At 40.4% G+C, this 18,455-nt stretch overlaps 1 protein-coding gene across 1 annotated transcript in view; it reads left to right on the top strand.

The window, feature by feature from the left end:
• il17rd (interleukin 17 receptor D) overlaps positions 1 to 18,455 on the top strand; it is a 31,145-nt gene that overhangs the window by 2,950 nt on the left and 9,740 nt on the right. Inside the window, exons 2-3 of the mRNA XM_084542468.1 lie at positions 11,968 to 12,022; positions 15,956 to 16,078. Coding sequence (XP_084398594.1) covers positions 11,968 to 12,022; positions 15,956 to 16,078 — 178 coding nt within the window. The remainder of the gene's footprint in view (positions 1 to 11,967; positions 12,023 to 15,955; positions 16,079 to 18,455) is intronic.

Genomic DNA, 18,455 nt, shown 5'->3' with positions numbered 1-18,455 from the left:
TTTCAGAAACTTACACATCAAAGGCGGCTGGATGGGGGTGTGAGGACCTGCTATTCTACAGGTGTTGGCTTATTAGCGCTCGTTCTCTTCCCTTTGTGTGTGCGTTTTCTAACTTTACATGTCGGTGTCGATGTTAGAGAGCAGTCCTGATCCATTTAGACAGAGCTGAATAATAATCTTACCTTTACTGGATCAGTTTTCATTATCTCACCTGTACCTGAAACCACACACCCATGAAAACATAGCCTTGTTCAGGCGGAAGTGTCTGTGATGAACTGTCCTTTCATCTCACCCCAGTGTGACGGTGCTTTCACAGTTCTTTGTCCTGCTCTCTTTTTATTTTTTGACTTTAAAATTGCACAAATACCAGCACACAGTAACAGAAGATACTCAGGTGTGGGTGGATGTGTTGAAAAATTTCAAAAACTTAGATTTATTTCTCTCTTTTAAACCCGCAGAGCCCTCTAAATGTCAAATTTGCAGTATTCCTTGAGGATCAGCCTCACGTTTGCATTACACCTCTGTTTTCTTTCTGTTTAGCTTCATTTACATCGTCCCAGAAAACCTGAAAAAGTTTAGTGCGGCTCCACAAAGGTTAGGTTTACCTACAGGTCATCACTAATATTTGCATAGTCTGCTCCATTTTACTGGTAGTGAATTTTTTTGAAAACATTTTGTGATATTCCTCTGTTAAAATTGAAATATTTGATTGCCCAGTTATGTACATAACACAGAGCTTCCTCAGTGTTATGCTAGAAGAAGCTAGTGGAAAGTCAACGTAAGAAGTCTGGTACGATCAGACGGTTAATTTTTATTCTCAAAATCACTTCCTCAGACTTTATCAGATCCTCCTGGAGCCATAAAAGGATTTTAGTCATTTCTTTTCGCAGACCTTTATACAGACTTAAAGATATAATTTAACTGCAAGGACAGTAATTAAGTTTCTCCAAAAGAAATGTCGGCGCTTTGAACACAGAACTCACTTTCTTCCTGAACCATGTGAAGGAAACTTTCTTTTTCTGTGAGTTTGAGAAAGCCAGAGTGATGGATGATTTAGGTGCAGGAAGACTTTCTGTTTAAACACATCTGTTGAAACCATCACATCTGTCTCAGTGGAGGAAGACGCACCAGGAAATCATTCAGCTTCCTCCACTTTCTCTCTGTCCTGCTCTGGATTCTCCATCCTGCCATCATTTTTAAATCAGGTTTCCACTCTGTAACCATGTCACGTATCCCATCATCCTCCAGGCCGTCGGTGTGTTTTTGGCATCAGAGAAAGCCTCAGAGGGCGTCACGGCTGGGTGGGTGTCGGATGCGAAACACGTGTGTTTTCTGGTTTTCTGGCGGCCGAAACGGGCTGAAGGTGAAAGACGGATGCTGGAGTGGCCACCTCCTACATAAAAAACAGCTCTGGGAAAAAAATTTCATAGTTCCTCCAAGGATTTCTGAGGAAAAGATTTGTTTTACAAAGTTCCTTTCAGGAAATGTCCTCAATAGTCAAAAGTATTTGGCAATAAAGGACGATAGGTTGTTCCAGTATCTTGGAGAACTTTTAGTTTCGTCTCTTTATGTAATCCAGACTATGTCAGGGGCATAACCTCTGTGTCCTTGTTGTTCTTGTGGCTTCTCAATGAATCACATACTTGATAGTGTTTGATAGTGTTGCTGCAGAGGACTCTGAACATATAAAACAAGAAGACAGCAGCATCGTTTTTTGGACTGTTCCAGTTTAGTCTGATGGTCTGGACGGTCAGAGTTGCCATGTCCTCATCTCTTATATTGCAGACACAACAAAGACTCTTCAGAGCAGATGCTAATGATGATGGTAATGGCTAGCACAGCAGCGCTCCTTTCCAGCAGTTTGTTTCTGCACATCTCTGTGCATCTATATGTCCTAGAAAATTAAACCAGGTAGATTTTCCAATGTCTAAGTGAGTGGAATCAGCCTTAGTAAATCAGTCAGCTGCATTTCAGTATTATTAGGAACAAGTTAAAGGTTGAAATGGGTTCTTCATTCAAATAGATCATGTTAAAATACACTCACTTGACAAAACATTAGGTACACTAGTGAACATGAAGACATTCTAATAAAACAGTCCTGCACAAAATCCTCCTTCATGACTGGTGTAATGTTCCGTTGATGTTGAAACAGAGTCAGAAAAGGTGGTAATTCAACTGGATGATCATTTGTGTTTCTGTTATTTAGCCTAGCCAATTGACTACAATGTCAAAATAATAGGAACATGTGTCAGTTCAATAGTTTTACAAACCACAGCCTCCACAATGAAAACACTGTTGAATCGACAGCTCTCTCAGTTATTTAAGCTAATGCTCAATACCAGAACCTTCATTAAAAGAAGATTTAGTGCAGGACTATTATATTACAATGCTTTCACTAGTGTACCTAATGAAGTGGCCAGAAAGTGTATAGACAACTAAAACTAAACCACGTAGATTAACACTGATGTTGCGCTCTAAGTGTGCAGAAATAACCTTTACCAGATCATCTGTATTTCACATAGCAATCGGCAAACAACATCTTTCCATCCTTAACTTTTTGTTAAAATAAATAGTTTGTAATGGCCATGGTGGTTTTATTATTCTTTATTTAATACATGAAGTGTTGAAACTGTTCATTATCCTTTGTCTATCAGAATCTTTAATAGGCAGTTTATACTTCTGCGTTAAGTTGACACAGAGGCTACGGTGACAGTCCAGACCCTAGTGCCAGAGATATAAACGTCTGTATGACTCGTCTTCGGCGAAATTTTGGCGAATATTTCAGTCACCATTGTTGAAAGTGAAGCAGGAAGTAGATCTAAAAATGAACCCGACTGGCAAAAAAGACACAGCACGGGTGGTGTCATACCGGTGTAGCCTACGTGCGTAGGTTACGGCTTCTGTGTCCTGCAGAGGTATTAAGAGGTCAAAGCCAGATTTGAGCTCTGTCCTTGATCTTCCGTCCTCTAAACCTGCCAGGATGAACCAGTAACTAAAATGTGTATATTTTCTTCTTTTGGTGGAGCTTAACTTGTGGTTTATTCTGGGTGTCATGCTAAGCTGATCAAAACTCATCCTGATTGCAGTTCCTTTATTGGACAGGGTTGCATTTTTTCTGACTCGTTCCCTTTGGTTGCACTCAACGTTGCATCTACCATTCAGGTGTTAATCATGGGTCACATGACTTTTCCAGACTCACAGCACATGTGCAGAAGTTTTTAGACCTGATACCAGTTTCTTTTTCTTTCTTTTTTTTTAAAGTCAGGATTTGCCCTGTAACGAGATCGAGAGAGAAAAAGTCTTTTTAAAAGAACAAACCGTCACAGCGGGAGTGAAGTAGCTCCTCCTGTGTGAGGAGGAGGAGTTACGCTGAAGAAGAGGGGTGGGGGGTCATTGAGGAGCAGTCATGCAGGAGGAGGAAGCTGCAGGTTTTGTTCCTGTGGTGGGAAATCTCTGGTTGGCTGCTCCCAAACACACACTCAGACACAGAGTTTGCATTGTTACACCTCTCTTTTGTTTCCAGCTCTTTCTTCCTGGATTTGCCGCAAAGCTGAGATGATTTCATGTTTCTGTTGAGCAGTTGACCAGTCAACACATTGGATCAGACATGAGCAGAAGCTAGTGTCTTAAAGCTCTTCGTATCAGTTTAATGATTTTTATTGAGGTCCTGCAACATTCTGTTACGACAGCTGTAAATATAAAGAACTGACAGAAATGCACATTATCAATATTTAATATAAAGTGTGGAAATCGTAGACTATTGGATGGTTTTAAGACTGAGATTCTAAAAAGCACTTCACTTCGTGGCAGCATTCGATCTGACAGTATCTGGTTTTTCCATCACTGTGAACCTCAGATGATTTACGGATCTACTTTCCGCGCAGGGACAAAGTTAATGTCCTTCTCGGTCCACACTGAAACTCCAAAACATTAAGAAGTAAAGCTGTTTTAGTTTGGTGGCTAACAATCAAAGGATTAAAAGGGAGACTAGCGCCATCAACTTTAGGCCCCTTTCTGACCTTGCATTAACATCCAACCTGAGCAATCCAAACACAAGTGACCAACTTTAAGAACCTGTGGATAGACCCGGCCTTAAGGCTCCTTTAAGCTACTGCGGGACATAGACACCATAACCTGCGTACATAGCCTACACCGGTGCAAGCCATTTATACTTGTGTGCTCGTCAGTCTGGCTCGGTCTGTAAAGACACCACCCAAACTCTAGTCAGCGCTGTGTCTTTTTTTGTGAACTGGGTTCATTTTTGTTTCTACTTCCTGCTTCACTTTCAACAATGGTGACTGAAACTTTTGCTGAAATTTCACCGAAGACAAGTCACACAGATGTTTATATCTCCGAACCTCCTCAGTTAACCTTTCCTCGATGTGTTCCATCTTTATTGATCCAAAACAATCAATTCAAAAATTGCAGAGATGGAGAAACAGCTAGAAATACTAAAGTGGAAACACGCTACTACCAAGCAGACCAAGTTGTACATGCTCATTTTTTAGTAAGCTGTAAAGTCTCTCTCACTGAATGCACACGTTAAATGATTATTTATTTTTTGATTTCTGCCCTGATTTTGGTTGTATTGGAGACAAAGCTCAGATTCTGTACTTGAAGCTGGACACTTGTGATCAGATGTTAGTGAGTTTTATTTTCAATTTTGTGTGTTTTCTTGGCTGACAACTGAATGGCTCATTAACTTTTTGAAGAGATTACTGGAGAACAGCTAATAGTGATGGAAAGAGAGAGACGGCAAGAACGTAAAATGATTATAGCTTTGACTTTGGATTTGGATTTATCTGCAGCCGATTGGATCCCTGTTCAGCCATGTCGTCACATATGGTAGTGTTTGGAGGTGGCTGTTTGTGTAAAAGACAGGAAGACGTTAAGAGGAACAGGGCGTTTAGTTTTTAGCCCTGAGGCCTTTGCGTGAATGAAACCCTCATCAGCTTCACACCAACACACACAGTGTTGAACCACTATGTTTTGAACTAGATTCTTAATGGTGTTTTAAAGAATAAATATAAAGTTACGCCAATTTGGTGCCACAAATTAGTAGATTAGTGCATCTTTGTGAAACAGAATTAATGGATAAAATAGTAGTAGTTTCTACAACATCGAGCTGCCATGGAGAGAAGTGGGCACTTATCTTTAAATATAGTAAATGTAGTAAATGATAGTTAATATAAAATATAATAACTTATGTTTTTTTTGTTTGTCACATTAAAAAATGAACAAGGAGTTTATGTAAACTTAAAACACACGTTAACCAATTTAATTGCTGTCCTTAATGTCCTGGACAAGTTATTTCTTGATGGAATTTCATCAGTGAATGAAATAACAGTCTTAGATTATTTTACACACAAGTTGCTTATTTAAAAAAAAATAAATTAAAAGTAAGGCTTATGCTAAGATTATTGTTTGCCGACATCACCCAAACTGCAATACAGCATACAAGTTAATTAAAGAAAAGCCTCACGAATTATGCCTGAACACAATCGGCCTCAATCGATCCTTAGGACTTGGGACATCTCTATTTGTTTAACTATTATGAGTAATAATAAATGAGCCTGGAAGCTACCCCAATTTCCCCGCTGACAAATTCTTGGTCTGGAGCCTCTCAGAGAGAGGGTTATAGGGTTTATGGCATGGGATGACCATCTGATTTCTAGAGTAGAGAACACAAGTTTTCTGGAGCCAAGATATGAGCTACCCTCTCCACACTACATTAACTTTGACAGAACTATTTATTGGTCTGAATCCAGTCACATCTAGGAGAATACAAGGAAGACGAGAAAGTCTTTTAGGAATGTCCAGAGGAGGAACTTTAGGACATTTAATATTGGATCAAGACATAGATTGGCTGATGCTGAATATTAAAATATCAGTATTGGATCAAGGAGTAAAAAAATATAGTCGTGACATCCCTAGTAATAATAACTACTAATGTAGGCACAGTTAAGGTTGGCACAGTACAAACTGTAACGGGAGAAGCCAGCTGTCCATGATGTTAAATATTGTCTTATCACAAGCAGCTGCATGTTAACTTTAAGTAAAATGTCGTCTGAGCCCTGTGATTCAAATGCCCAGCTCTAATCCTGCTTCCCCAAACAGGACCTTTCTAGCTGTTTGTACCTCAGCTCATGATCAGTATGTTGATTAAAGGTCAGCTGGGAGTTTGTCCCAACATCTGGAACTGGTCTGGTCGGCCCAAACACAACGAGGCAGAGGAGAAGTCTGGTACTTGAACCCTGAAAGCTGTAATTGAAGGAGTTCCTGTTTAATCAGATCCCTCCTTCTCCTCTTCCCTCGTTCCTTCCTTCCCTGTTTCCTTCCCTGCAGGCTCGGTGATTACTTTACCCATCATCCTCTTCCTTCCCTCCTGTGCTTTGATTAATTGGTGTTTCACCCAACTGAGCCTGCAATTAGCTGTCTGATTACCACAGGAACGGATTGTGTCTGTTTTTGTGCGTTTGGGGATTCCCAGAGGAAATTCTTCAGAGGTTTTTGTACTCCTTGTGTTTATAGATTTATATGTTTTAAAAAAGTGAATCGTGTTGAAGCTGCAACATTTTCTTTGTGGTTGGAAATCAAACAGCTGCTCCTCAGTTCTTTCACTGTAGGCCGTAATGAGCCGTTCTTTTTCATCCTTTTTCATCCTTTTTCTTTCTTTTTCTTTCTTTTATTCCCAGTTGTTTACCGATGTGACTCATTCTGTTCAGGCCTCGGGGCGTGTGTGTGTGTTTGTGGCGAACATAATGACTATTACTAGTGAGAAACACCTGGCAACAGGAAAGAAGAAAACTCCTTTCTGTCTGCTGTAAAGAATGAAACTTTGGCTCGTGGTGGTGGTGGTTTTTGACACAGATCAATGGAGAAATCTGGAAAAGGCTGCAAGAGCCTGGACTAGTTGTCTCTTGCTGCTCTGAATACTTGAATATGTTTGAATATAATAGATGCTTTTTTAAAATTAAGCCTTACAGCGCTTTTATAGATTTTCCAGAAGGCCACGGTTGAAAGAGGAAGAAAAAGTAGGAAAGACGGAAACATGCAACATTGACTACGTTGACGTGATGATCAGGGATGAACTGTTTCCATGGGGACTGAATAAAATGATCGGATCAGATTTATGTGTTCGCATCAAAACATCACTGTAGATGTGTAGTGACAAAGTGGTTCTGCCAGAGGAGGAGGAAGAGAAGAATAAGCAAGGGAGGAGGAGGGAGAAGGAGGAGGTGAAAAAGAACAACAAGCAAGGTGAGAGGACGTGGGGAGAAGAGAAAAAATCAAAAAATAAAGGGAGAAGAGTAGAAGAATAAGGAGGAGGAAGCAGAATAAATAAGTGGACAAGGGGCAGAAAAAGGAGGAGGAGGAGAAAAAGGAGGAGAATGAGAAGAAGTGGGACAAGGAAGAGAAGGAGATGAAGGGGAGGACGAGGAGGAAAAGAAGAAGTAGAAGAAGACTGAGCATGAGGAGAAGGGGAAAAAAAAGAGTAGGAGTAGATAAAGAAGATTTTTTTCTTCAAACCTGAATTCACAAGACGATGACCAAAATGTCTCTGGCTCCGTTCATCTTTTCAAACACTTGTACGCAACAGATATTCACATTGAAGGGATTTGACACCAGCCCTCTAAATCTGACTGAAAACTCCTTGGCCTGTCCTGGTTGAGGTGGTTACATGGCATTTTATTTTAATTGGATCGCTCTTTTCCTGCTGTGGAAAGGGGGTTCAGACTCTGATCGCCTGTACAACACTTCTCAGTCAAGGTTCTTGTTAACCCAGTGGGAGTCCAAACACAAAGGGCTCCAGCAATAACACTCAGATCCTGTCCACATAAAGCCATTTTGACCACCTCTCCAAAACGGAACTTGTGTTGTTCCACCAAGAAAACAGAGCTCTTGTAAATCTGAAAAAGCTGTCATATCACTCACAAAGCTAATACATTTAATTGCTCTCTTTCAAATAAACCAAGAAAAGGACGAAGAGGTAAAATTAACAACGGCTCTCAAAAGAAGTTTGTTCTGTGGTGAAGAAATTCACAACTTTCTCCGACGGAAGACATTACAAACTGTTAATAAATACATAAATAATCACATTCACTCTGGAGAGAGAGTCAACCTTTTCCTATTCTGTCATTTTCTGTTTTCACTTGAGTAACTTGTGCATCCTGTGCCTATGTGTCTGTGGAAATCACTTGGTTTTACACAATTTAAAAAATTTGACACCTGCACAACATAAAGGTAAAACCGGTCAACAAAAGCTGAAATATCTGGGTATTACAACTTTCTGTATACACTAACTCGCCAATTCATTAAGTACACTAACTAAAAGAATCTTATTTAACAGTCCTGCACTAAATCTTAGCTTCATTACACTAGCCTGGAAGCCAGACCAACTTTATCGTCTATATACACTGCCAAAACAAAGTCGCCACCTGGATTTATCTAAGCAAATAGGTACGAGCCTTCTGTTGGATAATTACTGCATGGGTAATTATCTTTCAGCTGGCAACAAGCTATTTAACCCCAACTGATGCAATGAGTAGCTTCTCATTTCCTAAACAACCATGTCTAAAGACACATCCTGTGGTTGTGGAAAAGATGTTAGTCTGTTTGAGAAGGGTCAAATCATTGGCATGCATCAAGCAGAGAAAACATCTAAGGAGATTGTAGAAACTACTAAAATTGGGTTAAGAACTGTCCAACGCATTATTAAAAACTGGAAGGATAGTGGGGAACCATCGTCTTTGAGGAACAAATGTATTTGGAAAAAAATCCTTATTGATCGTGATCGGTGATCACTTAAACGTTTGGTGAAGTCAAATCGCAGAAAAACAACAGTAGAACTCAGGGCTATGTTTAATAGTGAAAGTAAGAACATTTCCACACGTACAATGTGAAGGAAACTCAAGGGATTAGGACTGAACAGCTGTTAAGAAGCCTTAAGAAAACCTCTAATCAGTGAGGCTAACCGCAAAAAAGGCTTCAATTTGCCAGGGAGCATAAAGATTTTACTCTGGAGCAATGGAAGAAGGTCATGTGGTCTGATGAGTCCAGATTTACCCTGTTCCAGAGTGATGGGGGCATCAGGGTAAGAAGAGAGGCAGATGAAGTGACGCACCCATCATGCCTAGTGTCTACTGTACAAGCCTGTGGGGGCAGTGCTATGATCTGGGGTTGCTGCAGTTGCTCAGGTCTAGGTTCAGAAACATTATGTGCCCAAAGAATGAGGTCAGCTGACTACCTGAATATACTGAATGACCAGGTTATTCCATCAATGGATTTTTTCTTCCCTGATGTTCACGGGCATATTCCAAGATGACAATGCCAGGATTCATGGGGCTCAAATTGTGAAAGAGTGGTTCAGGGAGCATGAGACATCATTTTCATGAATTGGCCACTACAGAGTCCAGACCTTAACCCCATTGAGAATCATTGTGATGTGCTGGAGAAGGCTTTGCGCAATGGTCAGACTCTCACATCATCAATACAAGATCTTGGTGAAAAATGAATGCAACACTGGATGGAAATAAATCTGGTGACATTGCAGACACAATGAAACAATGCCACAGGGAATGCATGCCGTAACCAAAGCTAAAGACGGCCCAATGAAATATTAGAGTGTGACCTTTTTCTTTGGCCAGGCAGTGTATTTGTAGATGGGGGAGTTGGAGCCTCTCCTTTGGGAACTGATTATTCCCTAGCAAAGATTGGGGGCATATGTGGCAATGGACAGAAGAGTAACTGCGACGTATACACAAATTTGTTTACAATGAACTGTGGACTATAGGACTATGCAGCGGTGTGCAGACATTTTTTTTTTTTTTCTCTGTATCATTTGAAGCACGCCCCATAATGAATTTCAGATGTTACCAGACTCATGTTCTGATAAGAATTAAGTTAAGAAATGCCGGGGTGGAAGGTTCTGGTATTCAGCATTGGCTTAAAAAAACTGAGAGAGGTGTTGTTTCATTTTGGAGGCTGTGGTTTGTAGTAGTACTGAATTAACACATGTTCCTTTTATTCCGACATTTATTGTCTGCGAGCTAGGTTGAATACCAGGAACCCTTTGGAGTTTAATTCAGTCCAGTTTAACTTCACCACAAACTACATCCTCCAAAATGATCCTGTTGAATTACAACCTTCCTCATTAAGGAGAATTTAGTGCACTACTCATTAGAATGCATTCACTTTCACTAGTGGACCTACTGAGGTGGTAAGTAAGTGCATGTAAAATCCTGTCTTACACTATTTGAACTACCGTGCATGTTTTAGGTGTCGGATAAGCCTTCAAACCCATCAGACTGATTCTGTAGTACCTAAAGAAACATTGTTGAACTATTCCATGACCGTGGTCTTTTTTGGGTCTTGTTTCATCTGGGTTTAATAGGTGTCCAAAAGGGAATTTTTCCCAGATACTCAAAAGCATCTGTGTTTTTGAGTATCTGGAAGGATAACCATCTCTCTGTATTGTATTCTAACATCCTCCAAGTTTGTGCATGTGTTTGTTTCCTCCACAACCACTGTGATCTTTTCTCTACCACATTGCAGAGAATTTGCACTAGAACCGGATTTTTTAGGGGGAAGGGCCGTCTCCCAATGCAACAAATCAGGAAGTCTGTTTTTTTTCTCTTTTTTTGTGCGGTCAGTGAAAAAACTTCCCTTGATTTTAATTAGCCTCCTAATTCATGCTGCCAGCAGGACGTCTGAGCACAGCATGTAAACCTTCAAAGGTCAAAGGTTGGCAGTGCAGGCAAACTGAAGGTAAAGTGTATAATTAATAAGAACATGATAAGATCAAACTGCATTTTTCACCGTTTTTGAGGACGTTTTTGTTCTCGTCACGTCTTCAAAGGCTTGTTTGATGGTTAAGACTTTGGTTTTAGAGTTTGTTTTAAGGCCTGGGGAACGTGGTGCGCCAATGAGGAACTTCACAAGTACATAATGAGAAGCGTATGTGCGTGTGTGTTTGTATGGATGGGTTGTTGAGGTACAGTGGCTGCTAACAAGCATGGCACACCTTCTATAACACACAGCTGGGTGTCTGTCTGATTGGTTACAGGTGTATATATGTGGTTGTTGTGTGTGACCACAGGCTGACACCTCTGTAACAAGCCTGAAGGTGTGTGTGTGTGTGTGTGTGTGTGCAGGGCAACATGAAAACAAGGTCAAACCTGTAAAAAAACTGCCTCTTGCTGAAACAGTTGAGACTCCAACATGCCTCATGAGAATCCAAGTCTTTGTGTATCGACCTAGAGAAAAGGATTGTAGGTAACTGTTGCTCTGCACCATAGTACATATCACTGCTCATCTCACTCTGTCTGTTGTCCTTTGTATTAAGTAGAGCTGACTGATGGGTGGAGGATGTCCAGGTCCTGTTTGTTCAGTAAACAGATTATTTTTGCCCTTTCTCCACCGCCAACATTCATCCAGCTGTTCTTTTCTGTACTTTCACACTTCTAACACCATGTTAAGGCTAGATCATAGCACAGATAGCCGATACTTAAAGCTGGCCACTTGCCATTGGATGGCCCAGGTCGGATGTTGATGCAAGCTCTCAGACCTCATTTGTCTTGAGTTCTCAGCTTGTTTCAAAATTTGTATCTGTCTCTTTTTATCGTACCTGCAAACGCCTTTATTTCAGTGTTGTGTGATTGAACAAAGCTAAAACTTGGATGTTTAATATATGACAAATTCCAGGGCTCTACATAAACATTTATGTCGATATATAGAAATGACTGCTGCTGTTTTTTCAAACATCAGCTAACCAAGTTGCCTAATCCTCGTCAGGCTTTAGACAACAATGGAAATGCAGATGACAAATGGCTTAAAGGAACCTTTAAATCCTTGGAAAGTTCATGGGCATTTAGTCCTTGGAGTTAAAGATTCTAATCAAATCTGTGATTAAAAATGTTAGCCCACAGATTATTTAATTGGTATTAATTCTCTCTCTCTTTCATTTAGGTGCAGTCTGGTGCAGATGGAGGTCGCAGGTTGCCCGTCACCTTCAGAGCAGACAGTGAGTTTCTCTGTAATTCCTCCTGTACTGTCTGTCTATGAGAAAACAAGACATTTTGCATTTCAGCTTCCCCTGGCTTTCTCATTGAATGTTGTACATCAAATGTGTGCTTTTAAAAACTTTTGACAGATTATTTTTTGCCTGGGGGATGAACAAGCTTTATTATAGTTCAGCTAGTCTGTGAAGGTTCTCAGTCATCCAGGTCATGGTATATCCAAAAAGGTTCGTAAAAAGGCAACTGGGTTTTTTGAGAAGACGTTTCACCACTCATCCGAGTAGCTTCTTCAGTTCTAGGGGACTGGTGGGAAGTCTGATGTTTAAATAGGAACTCCTCCTGAGGGGGGACAAAAACAGCCCCCCCTCAACAACAGGTAAGTACCCAATCGTTAATGGAAATTAGCTGCACCGGTTTCTGGTTGTTAACCAAGCAAGCAATTCAGTAGGAGTTCCTATTTAAACCTCAGACGTCCCACTAGTCCCCTAGAACTGAAGAAGCTACTCGGATGAGTAGTTCAGCTTGAATTCCCAGGCTCAGAAGAATGCATTAGCCGAAATCACCTCATAATTTTTTTCCAACGTCCAAAAGCTGACAGTGTAAACTACATTTTTATTTTCCATCTTGTATGAAAGTCTACATACCCCTTCCCCTCCACATCTGCATCCCTGCATCTCCCTCTTCGTCCTCCACCATCCTCCTCCTTTTGTTCTTTTGTCTCCAAAAGTCAAGTTCCTGAGCCGTGGCCGATCCCTGCCTCCTGCCTTTATCCGTGACCATGAGCGAGGAAGCACTTTCAGATTCCTCTTTGTGTGTTAGTGTGTGTGTGTGTGTGTGTGTGTGTGTGTGTGTGTGTGTGTGTGTGTGTGTGTGGACAGTGTGAGGGAGAGTGAAAGTGTCTGCTGTTTTTTACGACTAACTCCAATATTACTATTTTAAGTTTCTGTCTAGAAACCAAAGAGAATTACATTCCTTTCTTAATCACAACTCTTCTAATTAAGTCTATTGTTTTACTGATTTCTGAATTTAATTAATTGTATATTTTAAGGAAGCAAATAATAGTCCAATACTTTTAAGTTGTTGTGTTTAATTTTATATATGATGAAGTAAAGTTAGAAGAATGATGAAGTAACGTTAGAAAGATTGTCTTTGATTAGATAATTGAACATCTGAGTAGATGGTGTATAGGAGGCTGACACAGAGAGTATAAATGCCAACGCCTGTATAGCTTGTTACGGCGTAGATCCCTTGCAGGAGCATAAACCAAGATTAAATCTTGGCAGGAAACTCAGTAGATCAAACTTTCTCCTTTAAATCCCAGAGCATTATGGGATGGATGCTTGTTTCCTCTGGGGTTCCCCCTTTTCTTTTTTTCTTTTAATCTAATCTTAACACACATTATGTCAGCATTAATACTAGGGCAGTCAGAGGTCAGGAGGTCATGTGACTTTAAAGTGATGATGATGCAACCTCGTCTTAAAATCCACTTGATTTATTTATTTTTTTAAGCCAAATTAAAGCACTGAGATGTTTTAGCATGACAATCAGAGATCACTCATTGTATATGTGTGGTGTGTGGGTGACACACCTCAGTGCTTCCTCTCCTCCAGCTGGTGGGAGGATGAAGGATGGATGAGGATGAAGAGTCACAGGCTTCCTCTCCTTCTGTTTGCAGTGAAATCATTGGGAGTATAGAGGAGGGTGACCTTTGACCTCCTGTATTTCTATAACGAAAGGTGACGAGATCAGCAAAACCTTAAAAAAATATCTGGTAGTCTGGCAATAATAATAGATTTATTTTTTCTGCCACCAAAGACAATAAAATGCTGCTGTAGAGAATCAAATCTACTGGAAATAGAACAGAAGACAAAGGTGGATGAGAAGAAGAAAGAGAGAAGAGAAGTTTGAATAACTGGTTGTTTTTCTACCTCCATGTTTCTCTCCTGGAAACTCGTCACCTGATGTTTACCCCACGTGGATCAAACATGCTCAGAAAGAACCGATTTATTCCAACCAGAGAGAAACCAGCAGATCAAACGTTTACATGGTTATTAAAGGTTTACACCACTAATCTGCATGTGGTAGCTTCTCAGTCCTGGTTGAGGTGGTCTATATTCTGATGTTTAGATGATAATAACATAAAACTATAGCATCATTAATTTATCCAGGACTCTTGGTCAAGCTTTGTGTCTTAAACTGGAAGAACAGGACAAAGAGATAAGACCCAAAGAGAACTTTCATTCTCCCTCTCCGTTTCTTTGTCTTATAAAGAAAGATGAAGATTAGGAAAGGAATAAGAGGGGTAACACTGTGACCTACCTCTTCCTCTTCCTTCCTCTTTACATCCTATAGAGGATCTAGAAGGAGGAAGAGGAGCATCCAGCCGTGACCTTCTCCTTTAGCCCTGAACATGACCCCGCTTTGAGGAGGATGAGGAGGCGAGAAGAAGAGGAGCACTGACTCGTATCACGTCCCATGCTCCCCTAGCCTCATCTCAGCCAGCCTCCAACCTTTTATAAGCTCCTCTTCTCTCATCCCCCCCCCTCCATCTTCTTCCTCCTCCTCTTCCTCCTCCTCCTCACCTTGGTCAATAGGTGGTTGGTTGGAGGAAAGGGGAGCAGTGAGTCGTGTCTGAGCTCACGCCCACTTTTCTTTCTACATCCAAAGTCCGTCTTTTCTCCTCCAGTCCCTCTCAGTTCATGGCTGGCTGCTTCTCCTCCTCCTCCTTCACCTTCCTCTGCCCCTCGATCTTTGTCTTTCCCAAGATAGTTTCTGAGTTTTTAAAGACGGCAAACACAACTTCTCCGAGACTTTTCTGATCGGAACACAAACATAAAAGTTCACGCTGCGTCTCGGATGTCAGATAATCTGCTCTCATGGGAAGCTCCCACCCAGAGGCCTAAATCTTAGTTGCTGCTTCATCTAAAAACTGTTAACAAACGCTTCAGTATCATTACAGTTTACATAAAACACTGGAGGAGAATTCAAGGCGGAGCACCTTTGACCCTTTATTAGACATTTACACTTTTTTACTAAGAAATTAAAAAGGAGCGTTTCATATTCAACTTTGTCTGGACTTTTACTCGAGAAAACTTTTTACCTTTACTGCTGCTCAAAAAACAAGAAGTAAAGATCAAGACTGCGGTGAGATTTTTAACAAGAGGAAGCAGGAAATGTCGTGTATTTAACAATCCTATGAATCAATATTGGATTAATTTGACTTGGATTGTTTTTTTTTAAACCAATCCTAATTTAATGACCGTCACAGTGGTGAGAAGTTGACATTGTCCTTAAGAGAAATTATATATTTTTTTATATCATTAGTACTCATATAAAAAAATAACAAAAAAACTATTAAAATTTAAATATTTGAAACATCTGATGTTGATTAATAAAATCTCCCAGATAAATTTAAAAAGAAAAACTACCATTTCCTGCACCCTCTCATTAGAAATCTCTCTGCGTCTCATGAGGCAGGTTTTGCGTGACCAGTCTCATGAGACCAAGCAACAGGATTAATCCACATGCGAAGGAGAGCCAAAAAATGACAGAAGCACTGTCAGACCTGAGAGCTGATTGAATTGATAAAGTATGATGACAGAAAAGAGCTGCACAATTTCAAAGACACTTGAAAGATGTGAAACTAACTGGTTTATGAGTTGTTCCTAAACCAGGCTATGTCCTGCTGGGGATGGCTGCTGCCATCAAGTAGTGTCATTGCTATGGGGTGGGGGTGTCTGGTTTGGTCTTGGTGGGTGGTACATGGCAAGTGACATCTACACTAATGCCAGGTCCAAAAGTCTCCCAGCAATGATGGTCAATGTTATTCACTTCTCCTGTCGGTGATCATAATGCTATGGCTGATCAGTGTATGTACTAATTTGTGTGATTTGTATGTGCTGCTGTTTTCATCTCTGTCCATGTCTCTTGTCCTGCAGACTGCTCATTAAACTACCCACTGGGAAAACATGTAATCCATGAAGTCGCCAACATTTCCTTCAGTCATCTGGCCTGTGAGGACCAGGCTGCTGTGGTCGTCCACTGGACTGCAAGTCCACTAGGTACTGTCTGTCTGTTGATTTCACTTCTTTACCGCCTGTTTCCAGAGAGACACGTCTAAAGAGAGAAGAGGGAAAAGTTTAGGGACGAAGAAAGTAAAAAAAAAAAAAAAAAAAAAAAAAAAAACCTCAATGCTCTCAAATCTGTAAGATTAGCCGACTCTGTGCCTCGCTTTGATCAGAGAGAGTGAGGGAGAGAGTGAGGGAGAGAGTGAGGGAGAGAGTGAGGGAGAGAGTGAGGGACAGAGTGAGGGACAGAGTGAGGGACAGAGTGAGGGACAGAGTGAGGGAGAGTGAGATCCCACTCAACAATACCTCGATCTGACCGTGAAGGAATGTGTGTTCGCTCAGTGTAAGGTGAACCTCTCTCTCTCTCTTTCAGTGACAGAACAGCCTGTTGTTTCCTCACACAGAAAGACAGGCAGAAATATTCCTGAAATTTTCCTCTTCACACTCAAATCTTAACTTTTGCAGTTTGAAATAAAATCCTCCGTCAGCAGTACGAGGCTGGGTATATAAAAAACAATCATGGCTGCAAAAGGATTCTTTAGTGTTTCTGTTTCTGCTTATTGAATGTACAGATTACCAGTGTGCATTATTGAAACTGACAAACAGTAGCCAGTGATCATATTCTAATGCTGCGCAACCAATTTTTGATCAAACTTGCCCAACCTTGTTTTAAATTCTAGTGGACGTGTCTCCAAAGATACTACAGTAGATCTGCAAGGCTGAATTTTGGATTAACGTGGCTAAAATTATACAATAAAACTGAAAACATCTTGTGGTCTGTGAAGGTTCTCAGTCAACCAAGATTCAAGATGTTTATTGTCATATGTTGTATAAAACAGCAGGTTAGATCGTACAGTGAAAATTTTCCTTTGCAAGTCTCCCTTACTAATAACACTAACTTAAAAAAAGTCCAGTTGCCTTTGTTAGAGCTTAGTTTTTTATGGACAAAGCATCTATAATATTCCCACTTGAAGAGTAGTGAATATTTCACACTCTGTAAAAAATCACATAGCTACAACTAAGCACTAGAAGAACCTGAATGCTTTTAAATCATGCTGACAGACAACATCTCTGTGAATCCAAAAAAAAAAATGCCAAAAGAAACGAGCTGAAACAAAGACAACTTCATTTGTGGGGTTTCTTAAATGTGTTTTGTTATTTTTTGTTTTTAATATACTGTGACCAGGGTGACTAAGAACCTTCACAGACCTAAGGTTGTGCAAGTTTCATCCAAGTTTCTAACCCTACAATTCATCCTCTCTAAACCATAAATGTGTCTACCAAGTTCCATGGCAGCTCCAGAGTGTGGTGCTAGAGGAAAACACATTTAATTATACCATTGCATATTACAGGCTGCCTGTTTTTATTTGCATTTGGTTTGTACAAAACTATCATCTCAGAGTGAAATATAAAAATTTGGTAAAATCACAGTCCAGTTTTGAATTATTGCAACAAATGTTTTTATTCTTCTTTACAAACTGATGAAAGCAAATTGCCATGTAAACAGACTTTGTGAATAAAGTATAGCACATGTTAGAGATGCAGCCTTCACCAAAGTAATGTAAACAGAAGTTACATATTTATTTATTTCCTTTAGGTTTTCTACATTACTTTTACTAGTTGTGGTTTCAAGTACATCATCTCTGAGACCTTTAAGTTGTGCGAAAGTGCACCATTTATATTAAAACATGTCTGCAGACAGTGCTCTGAAAAATACCATTGAGGTATTTGGCTAATAAACGAAAACAAGAACTGAGCACACGCTGCGGCTGCTGCTAACATGCAAAACATCTACAAGGGTGAGGGAAGTGTTCAGAAATCTGCCTCAAGACAGAAAAACCTGTTCTGCTGCTCGCTCTCTCACAGAGCTAATAGGAAAAACATGTCTGGTCGTTGTAAAGGTGTAATTACAAGACAGATGAGTTTTCAGAGAGCAAGGGAGGGGAGGAGGGAGGAGATAAATACAAATGGAGGAACTAAGAGTAGAGGGAAGGAGACGGGACATGTGGAGATAACGAGGAGAAGGAAATGAGAGGAGGGTAGAGGAGGGTAGGGGAAGAAGAAGATGAAGAAGAAATGTGACGTAAGAAGGAAACAAAGGCCCCGTTCAGACCTGGTTATTTGAGAAGTCAAGAGTGAATCTTGCCAGCTTAAAGTTCAGGTGTGAATACAGCTAGGACACACTGGACTGATCCAATCTCAGACCACATTTGGAGGTTATTTCAGACTTGGTTATTTGAATGTGTTCTCTGTGACCTGATCACAAGCAACCAGCTGAAAATACTTTGTTCACGTCGGACATTTCAAATGCGTTTTGAGATCTGACTCTTTGTCTGCTTGTTAATAAACATCGATACCATCTAATAGATCT

The sequence above is a fragment of the Chelon labrosus genome (assembly GCF_963514085.1).
Source record: "Chelon labrosus genome assembly, chromosome: 4".
Classification (NCBI taxonomy): domain Eukaryota; kingdom Metazoa; phylum Chordata; class Actinopteri; order Mugiliformes; family Mugilidae; genus Chelon; species Chelon labrosus.
This window is presented reverse-complemented; position numbering and strand designations above follow the sequence as displayed.